Here is a 22,198-nt window from a genome sequence, read left to right as displayed (position 1 = left end):
GGGAAACACTGGAGGGAATCAATACGGTTTCTACTTAAACATGCAAGACAATTTCCTGACATGCAAGGGCATGACAACACAAGATTTGGGGACAGATCCATGGTTAAATCCTACAGAACGAAAAGAAGCGGAATCAACTACTGAAGACCATGTTGCCAAGTTCTAACATCTAAGCGAGCTTTACTTACTCGCTGTAAACTCTCTGCTTATCAGTGACGAAGCTGAAACCAAATTGTGTTTTTACTCAAATTATAAAATTTAACGGAGGTCCGTACCCTCAGAGTCTTCTCTCTGACCAGACCTTGCTAACCACTCCTGATACCCTGCAGGTCCGTACATTCTCGTCCGGAATAGAACATTCTTGTCTTTGGGTCGCAGTCTTGCCATTGTGATCACACAAGACTCCACTTTCTCACGATTGTATTCGTTCGCGGTTTCCTACATGTATTACGTCACAATACACATCGAGTGATCGACTTTTGTGTTTAGCAAGAAAGGGTACGGGCACCTTGAAATCGAGGTAGGTCCCTCTAAATGCTGCACAAATCCTCAGCGCATCTTTCAATGCTTTGTACGAACGCTGAGTATCATCAAAGGGGTTTTCCCCCACGAGACTGCGTGCTCTAGCGACAATCTGAATGAAAATGATGAAAACGTTGGGAAAATATAGTTTATTCTTGTCTCCGAAGTACCTCGTTAGAAAGCATCTTGAGAAGTTGTGTAAACGATTTTGGGTCGTGGTAATATTCTGAATTTTTCCAAATCAGCAACACTGTGTGAAGAAGAGCCGGGAACACTGCAACGTTTTATTATTTCAAGGTTTAATTACCGCATGGAAGGTTGTTGAAGGTCATGACATTGGAACCACATTACTTACAGCTTCAGATTAAAACTACTTTAGTTAACTAAGTCACTACCGTTCATGGTGTGAAATGTTTGTTTTGTCAACAATCAGTCCTTTATCATAACTTCCGGTCGCAACACCAACCTTTCAACATGTTTTCAACCGATGAAGTTCGGTACATATCCTGTATCCATGGTAACAGAGTCTCGAAGCAGCGCAGTCGTGCTTTAGCCTCGTGCAAGGCTCTCTCTATCTCACCCCGAACCTCGCCGAAGGATTGGGCGTAAGTGCTGTTGGCGTGACCCAAGTTCATCAGAATGTCAGACGCCACGGGAGCTGTAGAGGTTAACACAGTGTAAGGAAAAGGTTCTCATCCATAGACCAACGAGTCTAACCACACTGCAATGAAGCATGTTTACCATCACACAATGTGCGTGGTCCTTGGGTTCATCAAATTCAACTTTCTCATTCAGAGCAAAATTTTATTTCTATGCACTATTAACATGTGAAGAACAAGGAGTGCTGTGGGTGGCTAATGTGCTAATTAGTAACTGTACAATGCAAAATAAAGCTTTAGTTAGTTGGAAACCTTCTAACTGTTGAAGTATCGAGGTTGTGTGTTCGATATATTTATTCCACATTGCGATTTCATGCCGGGGTCGGACAGGTTCATTTTCCTCTCGACTAATTTGTCTAAAAATTAAAACAATTCTATGTTGTTTACTACAAGACTGTTTGCCAAACAAAGATTTTTAAATAAAAAGTATGATGCCTATATTGGATGGCAAAACAGATCAAAAGTTATTTTTGACATACCTAGTTAAAGATCAGGTTATCATACAGCATCACAGATGAGATGTCAAAGCATAAAAACTTATGGGTTATGAGTAAATCAGTCAATACAATGATGTTTCACCCAAATCTTAACAACAACTATGACTAATAATAAATGTCAGATCACGCAAATAAAAAGCAAACCATCATACAGGGTTGCTGTAAGTGCGTCATGATGAAGAACATTTTTAATTTGTCGAATCCAGCCGACGACAGCAGATTCCAATACGTGGATAACTGCTGGTTGTCGTTGATCAAAAGCTGCAGCTTCAGCAAGAACTTCAATGCAAGGCAGTGCAAGAGTTACCTGGAAATTAACTAAAATATTAAAAAAGAATTTAACCTGCAGATTGTTTTACCAGCTTACCCAGAACCAGTATGGGGCTGGCAAAAATTTAATTTTTATTTAGCGGTCTGTTTTACACTTTAGTTAATATTTTCATGTTGCCAGTATCAATGACTGGAAAACACAACTGTGCAATGACCAAGAAACTGCAATTTTTACAAAAAAACAAACAAAAAGGTGGATTCCCTCTTTGAAAATTTATTTTTGTGTGAAAACAGACAAGAACACAACAGTTTTCAACCAGAATTTTGTAACACTAAGATTCATTACATCACCTTTCCCTCTGCAATGCCACGTGAAACCTCAATGTTGCCAAGCAACCGATGAAGAATATCCATCAGTTTATCGGATGTAATTGCAAGTCCAGCTTCTGGTGACAGAAGATCCGTATCCGTGCACAACAATGGAAGTAGAACATCCCTATGTACAACCAACATTGATAAAATAAGAATGAGACAATTTAAAATCAAAATATTATGTACAAAATTTAACTTGTGTATTAAAGAAACTTCACTAGCATTTGTATTCAACATGTGTTATTCTGCTGCATACCTGACAAACATATCACCATGAGGTAAAGCATGTGACCAGTCAAGGCATGTGAGACCTTCATCAAAGTTTCCAGCATGAAGCTGAGAAGCTGAACCAGTTTTCACAAAACAAATACATTTTTCCATAACCTGTGATAATATTTATAAATACATAAAATTTACAGCTTTGATATTTACACAATAGTAAATACCTTTAATGGCAATATGTACTTGAAACAAGTATTAAATAAATATTTGATTAGTATTGGTTTCAAGATCAGATATTTGATAGTATTGAAACTTATATTATTCCTGAGTAAAGAATCTTTTTTATGTTTCAGGAATAATTATACCTTTTTTGGTGCATTGAGTGACACAGCAAGGCCTCCACCTTTATCTTCTGTTGCAAAGAACACAAAAAGTCTTTGAGCTTCATCATTCGAGAAGAATTCTATCAAAGTGGCTCGAGATTCATCTCTGGTGAAAATACCCCGAAGTTCATCAGCTCTCGGCCTCAAAGATGTTGATATTCTTGTTTCCAACCACTTTAATCTATCATCAGTGTCCATGGCCTACAGCGGTGAAAACCATACTGAAAATATACAGAAACATATTAAGAATATTCATCATCATAGTTTAAATAAAATAGGCCTTTAAAATTGTAAGAACCAATTTTTAAGTAATACAAGCTAGTATTCCCAGCATGATCTATGTTTAAGCAGATAAACCTTGCACAATGTTTCCTGCGTGTGTTAAGCTAAGTATGAGGGGTTTGTATGCCCCTCTTTGTCCCCATGATAACAGTGACACAAATCTGGTAAAGAAGCATTTCTAATGAGATGCATAAAACAGAAACTCAAAAAAGCGGGAAAATACATTAATATCTGTGACAAAATAACGACAAAACAATCTGCATTGTTTTACGTAACAGACCAGTAAACTGCAAACCACTCAACCGTATCTAATCGCGTCACCATAACAACGTTCTTCACGCTATTTTCAAGTCGATTTTTAAGAAATTATTATTAAATCAATTATTTAAAGCGAAATTTAAATCGAATACTTCGGAAAACCCCACATTTTGCCAAAACGAACAATTGCTGTTATCCCAATATTTATCCAATGGATTTTTGCAATTTTATTGCTTCTATGTTAAGCAAATGAATGTAAATAATTTTAGACGAATTTCAAACTCGGACAGTTATTTTGTTGAAAGTTACGTAAAAAAATGTTGTCTTCTGATTGGTTTCTAATTTTTTTTTTTAATCTAAGGATATTTCCTGATTTTACCCAAGTTTATGTTTTTTAATGATTTTGAAAATTTGATTTGTTTTTGCGCTGTTGGCAAATTATCAGCGTGATTTTAACTAAACACCAAGCCATATTTCAGGAATATGTATTAGCAAGCTACAAAAACACTATAAATGTATATTTTCAGAGGTTTGCCAGCTCATTCTGCGCCAGAGAATTTGTACACGTTAAGTTTGCTTCAGCTTTAACTCAACTATACAAATGACTACAAACAACTTGCTATTGTTTGCGCAACAGAGCGTCGGTTGGTGACGTGACAATAGCCAGATCCCTCAATAAAGCATGACCTAGTTTTAGGGGCAGTGAAGCGTATACAGAAGGTCACTAAGGTTAGGTGGCAAGGGATTTGAGGTAACAAGGTGAACTTAGCTTGTCTCTACACATTATTTAAGTTTGTAGTTATTCCTGGCATATTTACAGATATGTTAAATGAGGTGTTAAGTGTAAGTTTCATGAGATGGCTAACCGATGGAATAACACAGATGAAATATTTGTTAAGATTGGGAAGTGAAGAAAAAACAAAATGTAACTGTTGTCCGAGTTTATCTTATTTACAAGTTGTATCAGCCGATGTCGGGACATTTCTCATAATTTCTTCTTAACTTTAACCTGTGGAAACATTTCTTGCGAACCTTATGACCTCACAGCTGACATTGTGACATCATAACTAGAGATACCAAGGGGCAGAACGCGGTTATTGTGACAGACTTCCGTTTTAAGATCACGATATAATTTATTTTTGAATTACGTGTTTACATTAAGATGTACTGACCGCGGTGGGCCATTGTTATCAAATAATGCGAGCATTGTTGCAAAATAGAACCGCAGAGACCGTTGTCATTTGTTTCAATAGGAAAAACCCAGCAAGCTCCAAACCGTGAGTTTTTGAAGCGAAAATTTACAAGTGGCCAATAGGTATGACGTCATAGTAATCAAATTTTAATGTAAATTTCCGTTATTATTTTTAACTTTCTCCGACACCCTACAATAATTTTCGACCGAAGGCCCAAAAATTTCGGTCCTTTCCGTCAATGACGTAATAATAAACACCCGTTTTTGCCGCGGGCCAGACGATTGTCACAAGTCACAGAAATACCGACTTCTTTTTGCATCGATGATGAGATGTCGCGCGTTTTGTTCCGTTCTGTTACGTCACAAACACGAAAACTATACTATTTATGAATTTATGATTCAAAAATATCTCTAATCGCGTAATTTTTTCGTGTATTGGAATTACACAAAATTTAAAATTCAGTTAAAAATAAAGCATACGGAAATACTAAATAACTTTGAAATTAAACGGATGTTTTGTTATCAACAAACCGCCTCAACCCGATATATTGCCGGGGGCTTTTTATAATCTGAATATCTTTCAACCCATCACAAAAATATCAAACCTTTTAACAACGAACATGGAGCCAAACTTTGTGCACAAATATTCATAATTTTGTACATTTTTATTTCCAACCACGATAATTTCATTGCAAACCATACAGTCGATGGAATATTTTTATCATTTACAACAAACTTTTTTGTCTATTCCGTGAACCGCAATCTTGTGTAACTTCCAAAAAAGGACAGAGATTTAGAAAATGTCGTCGTTACCACGCGAATGCAACGGTTAGCGGTTTGCCAGATTTTCCAAACCTGGAAAATATATTTGCGAGTAATCTTGACCCATAAGAATGTTTGGGGAGGTGCCATTTGAGACCAATCATCCATAACCTTAATAATTTAGTAATGCATTGCATATGAATTGTTGGAATTGTTCAGTGTGTATTCTGATCAACAGTTCGTTTGCAGGACTTTTCATTAACACGTTACAGTTCTGTGGAGTATTTTGCATTTGTTTCTACTTAAAACACTTTAACTGTGGCGTAGCACTTATTCCAAGAAACGTGCTTTTTGGATTTTGGTAATTTCGTTTCTCGAGACTTAGTTTGTAAGAAACTGAAAAACCTGAAGCGAAACAGCGCCCAATTATTTGCCGCGTAAAATTCTCAAACAAAAACGTTCGGGAAAGGTGTCTGGAGGGTCGCGCATCGACTGCGGTTTCAAGCAAGTCTACAACGTCGGTAAAACATCGCCCGAGGGCTGGGAAGCTCTCGATGCTTCCTGAGAAGAATCTGCATTTATTTATTTCCCGTCAAACGTTTCTGGTCCTCAGACGGAAGCTCAGGGCGGAATTTCTGAGACATTTCTTGGAAAGTTTTATCAAGCAGAGATGAAGGCGCTGTGTAATACACTGGGTGCGTGATGTGAAAGGCAAAGTTATTTGTTCAGCGTTTGCTCGTATGTGAAGAGAAGTTTGTTAAATAGTGTTTCGTTTCATGGAATTAGTTTAATTGCAAACTATCGAAAGAAATTCAATTTCAAAAATTTGTTTTGTTACAAAAACTTTGTGACAGAAATTTTGTTTTTGTGTCAATGTTTGAGGAGATTTGCTCTGGGAATTTTGTTTTGTTCTGGTAACAAATATTCCTTCGTACCCATACCAACCTCTTAATGAGGACCCAGCTTCAAAAATGTGTAAAAACAAAGCTTAGGTTAAAACCCAAAGTTTAGCTTGTCGAGGAACTTTCAGCTCACGGTGAGTTTGCAGAACCCCCTTTGACAATATTTACCGAGTAATGGATTCAGTGACTTTTGTGTTTGCTATTCTCGTCTCGTGATCGCTCTTTACTTCTATTTAAACCAATCTGGCGGCTCCGATACTCTGACGAATCGTCGTGCAAATATTTACAAGATTGGCAAATTTCGATGTTAAGAATTGTGAGAAGAAATTGAATTCTTTGAGGTTATTTTGGGGCGAATTTACAGAAAATTAATTCAAACTTTCTCAAATTTATTTGTGTCGGCTGATGTCTGGGCTCAAGCTGAGACGATTTCACCAACACATACTGGTCACGCCTCGTTGAGTTTCCCTTAAACCGGGAAACACTTGCTTTTTCCGGGGGTCGAGCTCGTTCCGCACCAATACACATGCGCTTCACGCCTCTCTGCACTTTCTCTAACACCTCTAGAATTCCTCTGAACTCAGGTTGTTGTGACGTATTACAACTTGGTGTCAGGCTGGGACATGCGAACAGTGATTCATCCCAGCAGTGTTTTCCCCCTCAGGGTGTTATTGGGGACCCCCTTCAACCACATCGAACGATATCTGACTTTTCAAAAACACCGGAACTTGTTCGGAGAAATTTGTTGGCGCCGAAAAGTTTTCATTTATTAGGGAATACGTCACAACTTAAGTTGTCAACATGAAGTTTGATTTTTCAAATATTGACTTGAAGTAAAGTTAATTGTCGGTACGAGAACATTTATATTGAAAACCTCCACTGTTTGAAACGAGCCGTAAAGTGGCGTCAATATACCAAAAGTGTCAAAACAAAATCAATCGAGCGTATCACCTAAGTATTTCTCCCCATACATGACGTCACGGCTTTTTTTTTTTTTTGTGAAGTGATCAACATAGAACCAACTTATCCAACTATGAAGAAAACTAAATTCCTAACGCCGTGACGTCAAAATCGCGGTTTCGGTGAATTCCCTGTGGGTTTAGTATTCCAGCAAATTATCGATCTCCTCACAGCTCATAGAAAACTTCTTCATCGCCTTAATGCAATGTTGCATTGTTACGTCACAAACTTAGGCATAGTTTTCGAACGTGAATTCGTCACACTTGGTCGAACGCCGTGGTAAGAGACGCTATTTGGTAAAATTGAAGTTCTAAACAAAATGACTTCTTGCGTTTAAAAGTTGGAAAACATTGGACCTCGTGCCTATGCAACCACCCTGAAAGTTGGAACACCGAACATGAATTGGTTGAAATATCGTGATGGTGGTCGTGTAATGAGCTGCACACAACATGTTTTACATAAACCTCCCCTTACACATCCACCACTTCCCACATTGCGTATCTGACGGTGGTTTAATGCAAAGTGTGGAAGTTAAGAAACGATCAGAGCGTGTGATGTTTATTTCCGAAATAATTTATAATAAAAGTCTAGGAAATAAAAAGTTGATGAATCTGAAAGCGGATAAAATGTCAAATATCTGAAATTTGGAAGTTATTCTTGTGGCAGGCGACGTGCTTATCACGTGATTAAGGTGAATGGAATGATCTTGTTTGTTAACGTCATAAAAGCTTTTTTTCGTTTTAAATATGTAGAATTTGTGTTCAAAATAAAGGAAGCCTTTAACTTATTCGCCCGACTTGTAAGGGATTAACGCGACTACGACTTCCATCACCCAACTGCCAGCTCGATATTCAAGTTCCTCTTCACAGAAACCGTACGGCGCCGCGATCGCATTGTGACGTGCGATACGCTTGAACAAACACGGTACGTCACGCGTGAGCCCTTGCCTCTGTTGTAGGTCAAACCGTTCCACGGCGGCTGAGAGTGGCTGTGTGACGACTGCCTCGTTGCGTGTGCGTTTTACATTCTGCTGTCTGTTAGCTTTGCAGGTAAACTGTCCAGCATGCCAGCTCGCCTGTGTCAGTTGTGCTGGTAATGTTACTTAAGTGTTGTCAACGAGCAGAGTGAGCGTGTTTTAATTTCGTGGTGTTAAGACGTTGCAGCGTTGAGTGTATTTGTTGTATGTTCGTGCTTACAGCGTTGTGTGGTTGCCAGGAAATATGCTGAAACGATTGTCGCCCTGTAGCTGGCTCGTTGGATGGAACAACAACGTTTATGACTTCGTAAATCTCCAACATTTCGCTTGGTTTGGAACAATTCCTTACAGTGAAAGTTGTTACGTCACATACAACAAAGGATATTATGACGATTAAATTGTCAATAGTTTTGTCACCAAGTATTTGAAGGTAGTTTAAAGGACTTATTTGTGACAAAAAGGTAAAGTTTAAATATAATGTCTTTGTCCTTTGACAGAAGGCGTTTGTGACGAAACAGCGAAGCAGCAGCAGTGAGTTGAAGGCTCTTAGCCAGCACTTTAGCCTTTCACAAACTGGAGTGGTTTTGAATTGAAAAATATTCTCCTTTCACGAAATTTGAGGTCTTTAAAGTCCGTTTTTAGTGAACCAGAGTAGAATTCATAAATTATGAAAAAAATATCAATTGGAATGTCAAATAAATTGAATGTTTACAACATGTAATACAAATGTATCAATAACATCAACGTTTATAACAACTCCGTTCAAAGTTAGTTGAAAAAAAAATGAAACATTTTGTCAAAGTTTGATTGTTTAGTTGCGGGTGAGGCAGGAACCCAACCCTTTCCGGATATTTGCCCGCAAGTATTTCGGTAACCATAGTTGCGTAACAGAGAGCGCGCGACCCAGCTTTTCTCCGATTACATTCGAACGCGACGATAGCTACGTCATTTGTGAAAAGGCGCCGCGCGTTTAGGGGAATTCTACTTTGCCGGGAAAGTTCTAGAATTAGTCGGTAAAGCACCAGGGAATGTTATATTCTCATAATTTGTATCATTCCTGCCTTGTTTCTATTCCATTTTAATTCTTGTTTGCCGTGATTTTTGATTTATAAAAGTTTTCACCTCCACCAGAAAACGACAAGCTTTTCTTACTGACGTCACACAAACTTTCCGAATTTGACATCGCATTTCATCCTAAAATATCATTAAAAATATAACACATACCCTACTGAGTTTGATTGTGATACCTGCGCTTGATTGATGAGCATATTTACATTGTGCTTTCAAAGACAAAGGTTCTATTATGACGTTTTAAATAAAATTTTCATCTATAAAACGTGGTCTTGTTTGGGGGTTGGCGGAATACCCAACTAACCGGGTGACCGGTCAGTTTGAACAAGAAGACACATGCTTTAGGACCAAAATTCAAGGCCACCTACACAACTTTATGGAAAACTGACGTTTCTTCACATATTTGTGCGCGTCATTGTCATGAGGGGTTTATGATATCACTTTATGACGTAACAAACGTATGTACAAATAACGCGCGTATTTAAAATAATAATTTAAATCATTTCATCATTGTTCTCTAACAATTGGTGATTCATTTATATTGGAACGTGCCTATTGTGTGGCTGAAACCTCCTTGGGTTATATGAGAATAGTGAAAGTCGTGTGACAGCTTTACAATTAGAAACTTTATAGTTTCTACATACAAACTATGGTACAAAAATATCTGAGGTTTTTTAGTCTTACTTGCTTCAATGTGTAGTGAAATATCTTGCTGTTTGCTGTTGGTTACGATTACATCTGCTTGAGCTGATGTATAATGGTTTCACTGCCACAATAACCTTTGCAGAGAAATTTGCTTCGGTCCAAGTTTCAACATTTCGTTTGGGTTTATTCACATTTATTCAGACAGAATTTTAACATAAAAATCACAATGGATATATTATGTACACAGAACCACCAGGTAGCAGGCAGCTGGGAGGATTTTGACCAGAAACTTTATTTTCACAGAACCGCGACCCCCCCTCCTAGGTAATGTCTGCGAACATAGTGATGCCCCCCTCCCCTTGATTGTGACCCTCCCCCTCAAACCACTGCCACAGTGACGTCATGGCGGAAAACCCCCCAACCCTCACACAAACCGAAGCATTCCTCAAAACAATCCAACTATATTATTACGAACACATGATTCGTTCGAAAACCGAACCTCCTCCTCCACCTACACCACACTGTGACGAAACAATGGCCAAGTTGCAGTGGGCACTGATGCGTGACGAGGACGGGGACACGTGAGTCAGAGATTTTTCTACACGGTTTCATCTGCATTTGTTTGTTTGTTTTTGTCGGCATTATTAGAACTTGAATACGTTTTACACCAAGGTAAATTATGACGTAATAACCATATTATGCATCAAGGGAGGCACCATATTTCTCATCCTTTATATTCATTTACCGACAACAATGCATCCATTGTTTCTTAACACAGGCCTTTGCATATCGCGGTTGCTAAGGGCGACGAAGCACTGACGCGGGAATTGTTGAATTGCTTAGTGAAGGGTAACGTGTCATGTGACATCAGGAACGGCCTCATGCAGGTAAAGTTATTTGGTTGAAAATTCGGTCGGAATTGTGCACCAGACAATGGACAATTTTTTCTCACTGCAAAGTTCTCTCAAAAAAGATTTCGAAATAAATTGTAAACAATTCCATATCAGCTATAATTATGACGTAATATTGAAAATTTGTAGAGTTGTTGTCAGTGTTGTTTAATAGATCGATACTAATTTGCATGTTATCAGATAAAATCGAGCGCTAATATGCAAAATAATTTTGTTTTTGACAATCTTAACCCAAACCTTGACAAACAATAATTAAAATGATTCGGAAATTGAAACTTTTCCAACCGGCGAGGACGAGCGTTGTTTTACGATTGTTGCCTTGCAAAGATATTGCCCCAAGCTAGAGAAGTTCTGCGTGGCTCACAGTCGCATTCTTTCTTGACACCTTCAAGTTTGTCGCAAATAATTCAGCGAATTACCTGGAAATTTACCTGCTGTTATGTAGTGGCGCAATAATCACATGTGAAAAAGATTTCTCTAAGAACACTTGACAATTCAAGAAATGTTTAGTGTTGTCTCCACAAGTCACCGGTTATTCCCCGTTTCCTAATATTTCTATGTACTGACAGACTCCCTGCCACATCGCTCTTATCACAGACAACCCGACACTTGCGGCACTATTTATTGAAACTAACGCAACATGTCTTGACGTCACTGATCGCTATGGCAACAACGGTGTGCATCTGGCCGTCAAACACAGCTGCAAAGAGACCGAATACGCCACCTTGCGGCGAGTGGTTGAGGGATCTTCGCTTGAGAGACTGGAAAAAAAAAATCTTGACGGTGAGTGGAGGTTGCTCGGAAATTCCCAGTTGTCGCGATAGAGGTTTAAGATTGTTGCACGCTATTTGTCAACCATTTATCGTTAAATTTGTCCGGAATAGGCAAAGTTTCGGATTATCTGAAGACGTTTGTTTCAAGCGTGACGTTGTGTGGTTATAGATGGGCATCTTTGTTACTTCAGGATAAAATTCACTGACCACGTGTTTCCAACCTAACGCACTATAATTACCCACAAACCAATGGGCGAATTGGTTGTTACGTCATGCACGATGCAACAATAGCGGATAATAAATCGACGTTGCAATGTTGTAGGAATTCCAATTTGGTTAGAATTAGGCGAAAATGCCAGGTCTGATGCAAACCTTGAAATAATTCGGATTCTTTTCTGTCGTTAATTTTAATTTTCCTCAGGTCCTACGGGCAGTAAATTGTAGGAAGTTTTATTTGAAACTTTCACGTTTCATTTATTTTTGGACATAGGGGTTGGTTGCTGTGTGAAACACGACAACCTGGTTGTGATTCGAATCCTCTTGAGATTCGACTTCTCCGAACTGAACTAATTGACCCCCTGAGGTCTCATCCACTTTACGCTCGTCTCCATGGAGCGCTGTGTTCATCATCCTGACGTCACGCATTTGTGGGAAGTTCGTTTAAAACCTAACTAAATACACCCGCTAGATGGCGCACATAAGCCTGTTTTTTTTCTCAACGAAAGCGTCGTATATCTGTTCATTGTTTAAGTCGCTCGTTAGTCTCGATGCAGACCTACCCTGAAGGCATGTGGCACCGGAAACTGATCGTCGTGAGTTTGGGCCGAAGTTGGGCCCGGGGCCGGTTCAACTCGACCGCTTTCACAAATATTCGATGAAAGTTGCCACCCTAACGTTGCAGTAAAACTTTGCATTTTGAAAAAGCCAGAGCACATTTAGCGGTATCTGATGAATTATTCCGGATCGTATTCTCCTGGGGCATTTTCTATATCGGGACGTTTTTAAAGTTGGTGATTCACGATAATTAAGCTGTACCATTCGAGGGGACGGAACTTCTTTCCGTGTTTTAAGGAAACTTTCCATCTCTGTAGAAAGCAAACATCTTCTGGTGGTAATTTTCTTGTAGAAAAATCGATTTTCTTGAACAAGCGGCACATTAGTGAATATCGTCGTTGTGATGCAACAATAGCCTCTGGCGAGTCTTTGTTACATCGATGTGACGGAATAATGTCGTAACTCTCGGGCATCTTCTTTAGCACTCGCCGTGTAGGTTCGGGTGAAGATTATTCTTGTGATTGGACAATAAAGTCACGTGATACACGTCGAACAGATTGAAAAAACCGCCCCGCCCTTTGTTAATGTTTGACATAATAATTGATGATTAGTGACGTCACTTTCGCACGTTATCTAGTTATAAGTTTAACCTGTTCAGTAGTGGAACAAACAGCGGCTTTGTAATGTAAACAAACGCAGTGTTACGTCATAGGCGCCAGGTTGGTTGATGCGGAAGTAATGGTAGGAACAGTAGCGTGTCCTGAGTGGTGTCGGTTCACAACGCGAGACAACGCGATTTATTCCGCGTGATTAGTTGAATATTCCAGAATATGAGACACAGGGCAGTGTTGAGCATTGTATGGACTCCTACACCCAGGTCTCTCTTAACATTGGTGGAAAGTTTGCGCTTCAGTTTCGGAAAGTTGAAATATATTTTCTGATTCTTTCAATTTACATGATTTTCCTTTGGCGAATTTCGATCCGGAGTTTAAACCGAAACCGTGACAAGAAGAATCGAAAAATAAACTAGAGGAGGGCGGAGAAATATGCGAATTTGCCCAGGGCGACTTGCACTAGATGTCGCATAACTCTTTCCTGGCGTACACTTGGACAGCCTGGGGGGATTACAAAACTTTAGTTTTTCAGGTAAAGATTGCTCTCACAGTTATAGTGCGGACGATGCTGTGTGTAACATTTAAACATGACCGATTGATGTAGAAAGTTATTCTGATTGAACCAAAGAGATCAGAACCAGAGAAATGTTTGAGGGTAAAGAGTTGCAACACCAGGTCAGGAACAGAAGGATGAACTCCCAAGGAGATTTGGTTTAAATTTTGTTGGTTAGAAAATCGTGCTGTGGCGCTCAAGCGTGACTAAAAGCGAGGTAACGCGGAAGAAGTTTCGTTGGGCTAAACACCCCGTGAGTAATTTTACTGGACTTTATTTTGTTGCCTTATTAAGCGTCTGTGTCAGTCACGACTTCCTGGCTCAGCTTATGCTGCTTCAGCAAAACTATTCATAAACTCATACCACGTGCGTCTTATTGTGATGAAACTTTATCCTGCTTAGATGATTTGAATGTTAGCTTGTGGTGTAGTGAATGTGGCTGCATGGTTTCGTACCCATATGTTTTCAACTTGCTGTGTGCCGCCTTTATTCAGTGGGAAGTGTTCGACCACTTTAATAGCCTCAAGCAGTTCGCTAAGCCCGCACCATATTGCGAAGTGAGGTTGAACTCGCAGAGTTGAAACGACTGCAGATTCCAATTAGTTGCTGCTTCCTTAATACAGGGTCATCCGGGGTCGCGACTTTGCTTCAGATTTACCAGTGTGCATCGTTGTGAAAATTAATCGCTCACTGTTCGTCAACAGTTGCGACTGTTTTGTCAGAATCTCCACTAATTCAACCCGGTTACGTTTTGTTGCCATTGAAGCTGCTTAAAGTTGCCTTAAACCACTGCACCCGTGCAACTACATAATATATGGATCCGACATGCTTTATGATGTCATATTGGCAAATCGTGACGTTAGTTGGTCGTTTCGGGGAACTTCTCAAGAGTTTCAACAAAAAGTGGAGTTAAATTTTTTCCGTGTTCCGTGTAAGTCGTGACTGTTGTTAATGAAACCCCGACGTATCCATTCGTCACACCATCACGACATGCCAGCTCTTGCCTCACCAAGTCATACTGACCTGTTGCTCATAGTTTAGTTAGGAGAAGGTTGAAAAGGTTGTTAAATAATTTGACAAGCGGTAGATTGTATGTTTTCATACAATGATTTTTGTGCAAGCAACAGACACGATGTCAAGCGTGTGTGGACAGCACGGGGAGGAGTGTGCTAAAAAGATTTGTTTTGAGGAATGGTGGGAGATGAGATGACCAAATATTTATTGGGTTTGTCGAAGTATGTGAGAAGGTAACTAACAAGTTTACTCAGTATTTCGTCCCTCCTTCCACTCCTCTACATTTGTTACGGTTTACCGCGTTTTACTGGTTTTTCGCGTGACTGGGCACAAGTGTAGCGTGACGAGGTCGCCTTTCTGTCTGAAAGCAACCGAAAGCGGAAACGGTTTTGTGTCGTTCGATTTTCTGCCTACAGTAAAGTGATCTTCCTATTGAAAGTTGCAGAAAGTTGTAAGTTAGTGGTTGGTTGGTTGGGTGTATGCGAGGCGTGATACAAATTCATTGTGAACTAAGCTTTAAGCTGATGCTTGCTTGTGTTGGTTGCGATTGTTGGCGTCAAAGAAACTAATGCGTTACTAAATTTCGAAACTTCTGTAGCATGTCTTGGCTGTGCGGCCGCGCATTAAAAATAAAATGCAGCTTTTACTCGCATCACTTTATGGCTGTTTCCGCCATCTTGTTTTAATTCAACCAGAGAATTCGTTGGAAGGTTTTTTCTTTAAAATTTGTTCAATCCGCCCAACCATGACTCATTCAACCAACCAACATCTGCCTTCCAACATTTCCTCTTTGTCGCATCACAATACATCTTCCAGTTGCGTAACAAAAGCGGTTGGTGACTCAAAGCGAAACTGGAACTTTGCGGAACGCCCCTGATTTACGTTCTTGAAGCTCTGATGTTTCAACCAGTGGAAGTGACAAAAGCGTTGCATTGTGACGTAGTTATTTCCTGGAATTCGGGACACAAAAGTATGCAATCGACGAAGTGTCGGTGATCTCTGACGTCACCGTTGTAGAAACAGTTTGTGAAAACATGTGTTTTGTTCCAAACAACATTTCGACGTTGCTTTGTTACATCGACAATCGATTGCTTTCTGTTACGCTTCACCGTTACATTGTGACGTCACAAGCACGTCCGGTGTTTCGAGAGTTTCTTTCGCTTTGTTGAACATTCTGCAGGATGTATGTGGTTGGATGGTCGAGGTTAATTGTAAGAACTTCAAACTGGCTTGAATCATGAATCACAGCTAGACAAAATATTTCGCCATTGCTGGTAGATTTTATTTGTGTTTGAAACAATTAAGGTTTAAATATTTCCAAAAAATTCTTCGTAACTAGTTTGTTCATTTTTGTAACACCTCCTTACAAGCAGAAGTTGGGAAGGTGTTTGTGTTGGTGAGCGTCCTGTGTTTAAGCTCTCGTACAAACTTGCATGCAAATATTCACCGGTGAGGAATTGTGGCCGGGACTGAAGAGTTTGAATTGCTTTGGAAATTTGCATTCAAACTCATTCGGCGTTCGGTTGTGAGTTACCGTGTGATGAAAGTTTTACAGCATTTCGTACAAATGATTGGAAGATGTGAAGAAGATACATGAACAATAGATTTTGGTATCTTATTCCAGATTAGGGATTAGACGTAGTTGCGATTTGAAATTTAGTTTTAATGAAGAAACAACTTTCTGAACGACTTTTACAGGAATTATGAATTTCCTCTAACGAGATCGTACACTGTGATTGATAGTTGCAAAATTGTGAAGCGAAACTGAGGATATAGCTTGGGACGCGCGCGCGCGCGCACGCACATACACACACACACACACACACACACACACACACACACACACTGCAGTATGCTCACAGCCAACGCGTAAAGGTTCTGCTGTGCAGTAAGTCTCAGCGTAGGATAATTTGCGACACTTTTCCTTTTGCAAAAAGGAAGCCATATATCCTCATTCAAAGCACCTTCAATCTCCAGCCTTGGGTATTCAGCGTAGTTTGTGTTGTGTTTGGCGGATTTACTCTTAAAGTTAGTCGAGTACAGTGTGGTTTGTAACACGTGTGTTTGCTGCAGTTGCAGAGGTTGATGCGACAGAAATCAGTATTTGGATATTTCTGTGGATTTTCACATCAACAACGTTGGTGTAGTCACGTATATTGTAACTAGAGGAAGATTCCACTGCTTCCCAGGAATTCATCGTTTTGCATTCATGGGTTAAACACGACACGACCGGGCTCTTTCTGTCGGACTGCTATTGTCACGATCTCATTGTCTTCAGACTCGATGGTTCCGAGGATTCAAGAGGGTTGTGCGGCGGAAAACCCCTCAAGTCAACTCACGACGGTTGGTTCAGCGGAATGTTGGCTCGGTCGAAGAAACGTGTTTTACCTGGAGAAGCGAACAGGCTGCGGGGGTTTCTTGGGTTAATATTAGTCATGGGCAGGAAGCAGTCAGGCATAGGGTTGCAGTTACCAGCATGTTTGGAAGGTGGTGGAGCTACAGAAATGTGTTACTCGTGTTGTGGTTGAATACAGATAGGTTGTGTGTTGTCCTTCAGTCATACAGTCTTTTGTGCGAAATTATACCTGTCTGTTTTTATGTTACAACCGGAATAAGATAAGATTGTTGGACTTTTGTAACAATTTAAATGTTAACAAGCGGCATCCCTACCAAAGCCAGGTGTTGATTTCCATTTACTTTGTACAGATAAAGTTGATTGTTACGTAAAAAACTTATATGTTGTATCACAATTAAAGGATACGCTCCAATGCATCTGGCAGCTCAACTCAACAACTCGAGGGCAGTGACGTTGCTCCGTCAATCTGGTGCCGACGTCAATATTCTGGTGAGTGGAATATTTAAACGGATTTCCGGGTTCCAATGTTTTGGAGGGAATAAAATTGCGTTGAGTGTTTCGGAAACTGATATTCAGTGATTGATGCACAGCATGTTACCAACCTTACAAGTAAATCATCGACAGATTCCCACTGCTTTGTTGCATCCCAAAAACAACGGGTTTAACCGCCACCATGATAACGTGACTAAGGCCTTGTGCAATCACGCGTCACGTGACAGCGAATTTCGTTTACACAAACCACGTGACTCGTGTGAAAGCAAACAATGAAATCGATTCTAATATTAGAACAAGGTTTCGGTTCTGCATTGTGTGAGATGATGTCGGCATTTGCTTTGTTTCGTCACAATAGAGATTGCTTCCCTGTAATAGGTTTTCTATTACAGAGAATGTGTATAATGGGCATTGTGTGTCACAACTGATTGTTCTGAAAATTCTAGATTTTTATTTTCATTAAACTCTGGTCTTTTGTAATCCACAAGAAAATGTCTCCCAATTCCTGAAGGAAAACCTTGATTGATTTTTGTTCATTTGGTGTTTTTTCATCAGGATAACAAAGGTGGGGCTTCCCCTATTGTGTTAGCAACCAGAGCTTCACGACGGGAAGCTGCTCAAGCATTGTTGGAGGTGGGTTTCAACTTCCCATATTCTTTAATGGAGTTACATTGCAACTATTATGACAAACCGTGACGTAACAATATAGAAATGAAACCGACGCCCATGAACCATAAAATTGTGTAAAACATTTTTGTGATGTTTGTTTCATGTCGTTAGTTGGGGGCAAACCCGAACCTGCGAACGACCTACGGCGAAACAGCGTCTCAAGTGGCGAGTGCGAGGGGGGACCGGGCTCTCAGCGAACTTCTCGCTTTCTACGACTCTCCTTATGACGTAACAAGACCCTCTACCTCGACACAAAACGCCAACTATGATTTACAGAAGCGATCGAACAAGTCGTCTTTTATGACGTCTCACTCGCGTGGGGTATTTTATGACGTAGATAAACGCGTTTACGTAACAATACTTCATGTCCCGTTTTTCTTCCAGACTGCATCAAACTTCAAACCTGACGTTTCCTCATTAACTGCCCCAAATGACGTCAGTCCTCCTGTTACGTTAGGATCGCGTCATCGAGTCCAGGGCAGCCCCCAAGCGTTTGTGAAAGCGGAAAGGGAATCCCCGAATAAAAACCCTCCCTTTCCAGAAAGTGCGAACCGAGTTGAAAATAAAGTCGACCATCTTCAAGAAGCTTTGCGGACTCAACAAAACCACCTCCATCATTTCTATCCTAACTTGACTGTGCCGCTATTGACTACGTATTTACCACAGCAGACACTCACACCGCGCTATCCTGCGGCGCCCGTTGTGACGTCACAAAGTAGGCTTACTGAAAATTCGATTAAGCGTAAATCGCCGAACGACGAACCGTTGGATTTAAGCATGAAGCGTCGGAAACCTGTTTTAGAAAAATCCTCCAGCCATCCTCCAGCATCTCATGTGGCTGCACTCAAGCGTGACGATTTGTCGACCAATCACCGCTTCCTCCCTCCCCGCCAACATCAGCCTTCAGTGATTGTGAAGAGTCACGCGTCCCGGCAACGTCGTTATCGTAGCGACGAAGATTACCATAGCAACCACCCGGAGCAAAGGTTGTCGGAGAAGCAGGTGTTGGAAAGGAGAAGGAGCGCTCCGGATGATCTGAAGAAGGTGAGACAAGGCTCAAGCACCGTTATGTCAAACAACCTCCCTATTATTACGCAGACATATTCTGGACGGCGTCAGTTGGATCTTCACTCCTACACCGGATGCCTTCCCCCCCACTACCTCCACCTCCTCGAATCTTCCGGGAATCTCCCCTCGAGGACCAACAACGTCCTTAGAAAAGTTACCGAAGTTTTCAATGCTTCTAATCCTGCCATGACGTCAACGAAACAACTCGTGACGTCATCGGAACCATCAGTGGCGACGAGCGTTATAGTGATGTCACCAAGAGAAGAAGACAACTATCAGCAGCGCCACCTTGCAGAAAAAGGTTGCAGGTTGTTAATTGATATTTCTATGGATCGATGTTGACGCCAGTTGTTGCTCAGCAGCGACATCTGGCGGTCAATAAACATCGCGATAACAACGTTTAATTTTATTCCAAGGTAGAAATCAAACAATTGTGAGCGAACCAAGCAAGCGTGACGCAACTAAATTCCTCACGTCACCGACAAACTCTTCCGATCCTGACGTCACTATGAAGGAACCGACGTCACAAAGTGAAGGGAACAATCGCGTTGGTGACGCAATAATTAACCCTAATTCTTCAATAAGAAAATTTCCGCGTTTCGACGTTCGTCTCTGCCCTGCTATCGGCGACAAGCACACGTGCAGAGGTTGCACAGACCAAAGCAACACAGAAACCTCGACATTCGATCTAAATGCTTTGCGGAGTTATAAAAAGTAAGATATTTAAACGCGCTGACGTTTGTGTTACGAAACAATCACGCTTTGTTTATCAACAGATACGTCACTGCCACAAATACCTCGTCGACGAATGTCGTTTTCTGCTCAGAATTAAAAAGAATTAAAATTCCCAAACCGAGTAACAATGGAACCTGTGACGCATCTGAACAGTCTGCGTCGTCACAATCCACGGTAAGCAATATGACGACACAACCACCTGTTGTTTTGTCAACGCCGTCGGAAAATGGCGACAAGGAGGCGCATTCCGACCCGAAACTGAAAAGATCTTTCAACAAATCCTCGTTTTCGGACTCTGATTGTTTGGATGTTGTGTCGGATGATTCGAGAACAGAATCTGACCCTCGCGAAGTTCGCGTCAGGCGGAAAAATTCACTCGACGCCAAACTCGACCAACTCCGCATGAGGGCGCTAGATACCCACCAAAATCACTACCAACGCGCATGCGTACAAGCAAAGGTGACGTCAGTGGTTGCGCGTGTTGGGGAGGAGATGTCGGATCAGGAGGATTTGTTGGCGAACTGCATCGAGGATTCGGATAGCGAGGACGAGGAACCGGTTGTGGAGGTTGCGCCACCTCTCGGTGGGAATGAACCACAATTTCACGTCCGCGAGATGCCGCCCAAGGGTCCGCCACCGTTGGTGAGAGAAAACGGACGGAAACTCGCGCCATCTGCTCTTAACTGCGTCATCAGACACCGCGTCACACCGGAACACGTCAGAGTTTCGTCACGTGAGCTTGCATTGTTACAATTTCAAGAGAAATTTAAGAGTGGATTTTGGATGTATCCAAGACCTTTAAAGGTGAGGAATTTCGTTAATTTCGTTGTTCTTGTTTCAAATCAACAAAGATTTCTTGTTTTAAGATTCCCCCGCCATTGTTGTTGTATTATGACGTACAACGAAAGTTCTACAACCGCAAACCAAGCAAAATTCAAATTTTCCCCCCGAAATCAAAGAAAACCGCGCCCTCTGGTGACCATGAATCCTGTCCGGATGACCTTGAGCTGTGCGACCTTGAAATCAGTGACGACGAGGAAGGTCAAAGTCACTTTCCGAACGGGCTAAGGAAGAGTCACCTCGTGTACTGAGTGTTATTGTCATGATGTATATTTTCAGTGTTACAAGTAAGAAGTTTGCCGAGATTTTTATCAACAATTTGTTGCCGTTTTTTTTCTTTGTCATTTTCTCAACTGTTTGTTTCTGTATGTTTAAAATTGTTGCATTCGAAAATCTAATCCCTGGCCAAAAAAGTAAAGAAAAAACACCATACTGTATGGAAAAAAGTGTTTATGTCGAAACAACAGTGAAGCCATTCGAACGTATTAACAAAACACACAATGTGGCGGTGCTGGAGTAATTCATTGCCCAAGAGTTGATTTTGTACAAACGTTTCCGCCATTGCAGCCTTGTGCCTGAACCATTCTGTCGTTATAACACCATAATCTTTATATCGCAAGCACTGCAAACTGTTTCATGCATGACCTTGACCTTGACGAGCACGTGTGTGCCACCGCCAGTAGTTCGGTGCATTCCTCGCATTGCCCATGAATATACAGTGGTGATGGTTTTGTGCTAAGTGTTTTTCCACATCATGTTCCTATAATTGTAATAAATGTTACGAGCATTGGTGTTGACGAACCAACGTTTCTACTCATAATGATTTGGAATGTTTTGATTGTCTGATCTTCCGACAAGCGATAAAGTTGCCTGGACTTTTCCCAACTGTCGAAGATCGTCGGCGTGTTTCCTGAGATCGCAGAATGTTTGATTACGTAATCACTTTTTCGTCATTTTGATGATTTTTTGATGACGTATAAGGTCAGAATAAGTGAAATAAAACTTTCCTCGCTTCCCCCTCAGTATCCACTATGCAATAAAAACATGATCGGTTGCAGTTGCTGTTATTTCTTTCATCAGGAAGTCAGACTTCCAACGTTGCAGTTGCTGTTATTTCTTTCATCAGGCGGTCAGACTTCCAACGTTGCAGTTGCTGTTATTTCTTTCATCAGGCGGTCAGACTTCCAACGTTGAAGTTGCTGTTATTTCTTTCATCAGGCGGTCAGACTTCCAACGTTGCAGTTGCTGTTATTTCTTTCATCAGGCGGTCAGACTTCCAACGTTGCAGTTGCTGTTATTTCTTTCATCAGGCGGTCAGACTTCCAACGTTGCAGTTGCTGTTATTTCTTTCATCAGGCGGTCAGACTTCCAACGTTGAAGTTGTTGAAACCATAGAAATCATCAATTCGTAGACGTCATTGAAATA

At 40.8% G+C, this 22,198-nt stretch overlaps 2 protein-coding genes across 6 annotated transcripts in view; one reads left to right on the top strand and one right to left on the bottom strand.

Moving 5' to 3' along the window:
- LOC145899092 (uncharacterized) overlaps positions 1-3,141 on the bottom strand; it is a 31,054-nt gene extending 27,913 nt beyond the window's left edge. For 2 of the 4 annotated variants that reach the window (XM_082987806.1, XM_082987807.1), the window contains exons 1-10: positions 2,908-3,141; positions 2,577-2,704; positions 2,300-2,444; positions 1,831-1,985; positions 1,434-1,537; positions 989-1,180; positions 693-796; positions 509-634; positions 276-438; positions 189-221 (exon numbers count right to left, since the gene is read on the bottom strand). In XM_082987806.1, coding sequence (XP_082843932.1) covers positions 189-221; positions 276-438; positions 509-634; positions 693-796; positions 989-1,180; positions 1,434-1,537; positions 1,831-1,985; positions 2,300-2,444; positions 2,577-2,704; positions 2,908-3,123 — 1,366 coding nt within the window. In that variant the 5' untranslated portion in view covers positions 3,124-3,141. The remainder of the gene's footprint in view (positions 1-188; positions 222-275; positions 439-508; positions 635-692; positions 797-988; positions 1,181-1,433; positions 1,538-1,830; positions 1,986-2,299; positions 2,445-2,576; positions 2,705-2,907) is intronic. The other 2 variants (XM_082987808.1, XM_082987809.1) reach the window with 1 other exon arrangement.
- A 7,191-nt stretch (positions 3,142-10,332) lies between these two features.
- LOC145898548 (uncharacterized) lies at positions 10,333-21,829 on the top strand. Of its 2 annotated transcripts, none has more exons than XM_082987051.1 (11): positions 10,333-10,554; positions 10,752-10,860; positions 11,454-11,667; positions 17,369-17,457; positions 18,016-18,093; positions 18,241-18,450; positions 18,514-19,173; positions 19,228-19,498; positions 19,614-19,911; positions 19,974-20,736; positions 20,799-21,829. In XM_082987051.1, exons 1-11 carry the CDS (start codon positions 10,376-10,378, stop codon positions 21,021-21,023), a joined length of 3,096 nt encoding a protein of 1,031 aa, XP_082843177.1. In that variant the 5' UTR covers positions 10,333-10,375; the 3' UTR covers positions 21,024-21,829. The 2 variants fall into 2 exon arrangements, with proteins under 2 accessions (XP_082843177.1, XP_082843176.1); XM_082987050.1 differs by having other exon boundaries at positions 19,228-19,505; positions 19,618-19,911.
- The last annotated feature ends 369 nt before the right edge of the window (positions 21,830-22,198 follow it).

The sequence above is a fragment of the Ascidia mentula genome, chromosome 4, assembly GCF_947561715.1.
Source record: "Ascidia mentula chromosome 4, kaAscMent1.1, whole genome shotgun sequence".
In the NCBI taxonomy this organism is placed as follows: domain Eukaryota; kingdom Metazoa; phylum Chordata; class Ascidiacea; order Phlebobranchia; family Ascidiidae; genus Ascidia; species Ascidia mentula.
The sequence above is the reverse complement of the archived record's forward strand: the minus strand, read 5'-3'. Positions and strand labels throughout refer to the sequence as shown.

Bases quoted from the DNA above. Each gene is read 5' to 3' on its own strand.
- LOC145898548 (XM_082987050.1), top strand. From the start codon at position 10,376: ATGGCGGAAAACCCCCCAACCCTCACACAAACCGAAGCATTCCTCAAA. The intron at 11,668-17,368 runs GTGAGTGGAGGT...TCACAATTAAAG, and splicing joins GGAAAAAAAAAATCTTGACG to GATACGCTCCAATGCATCTG. The intron at 17,458-18,015 runs GTGAGTGGAATA...TTTTTTCATCAG, and splicing joins GTGCCGACGTCAATATTCTG to GATAACAAAGGTGGGGCTTC.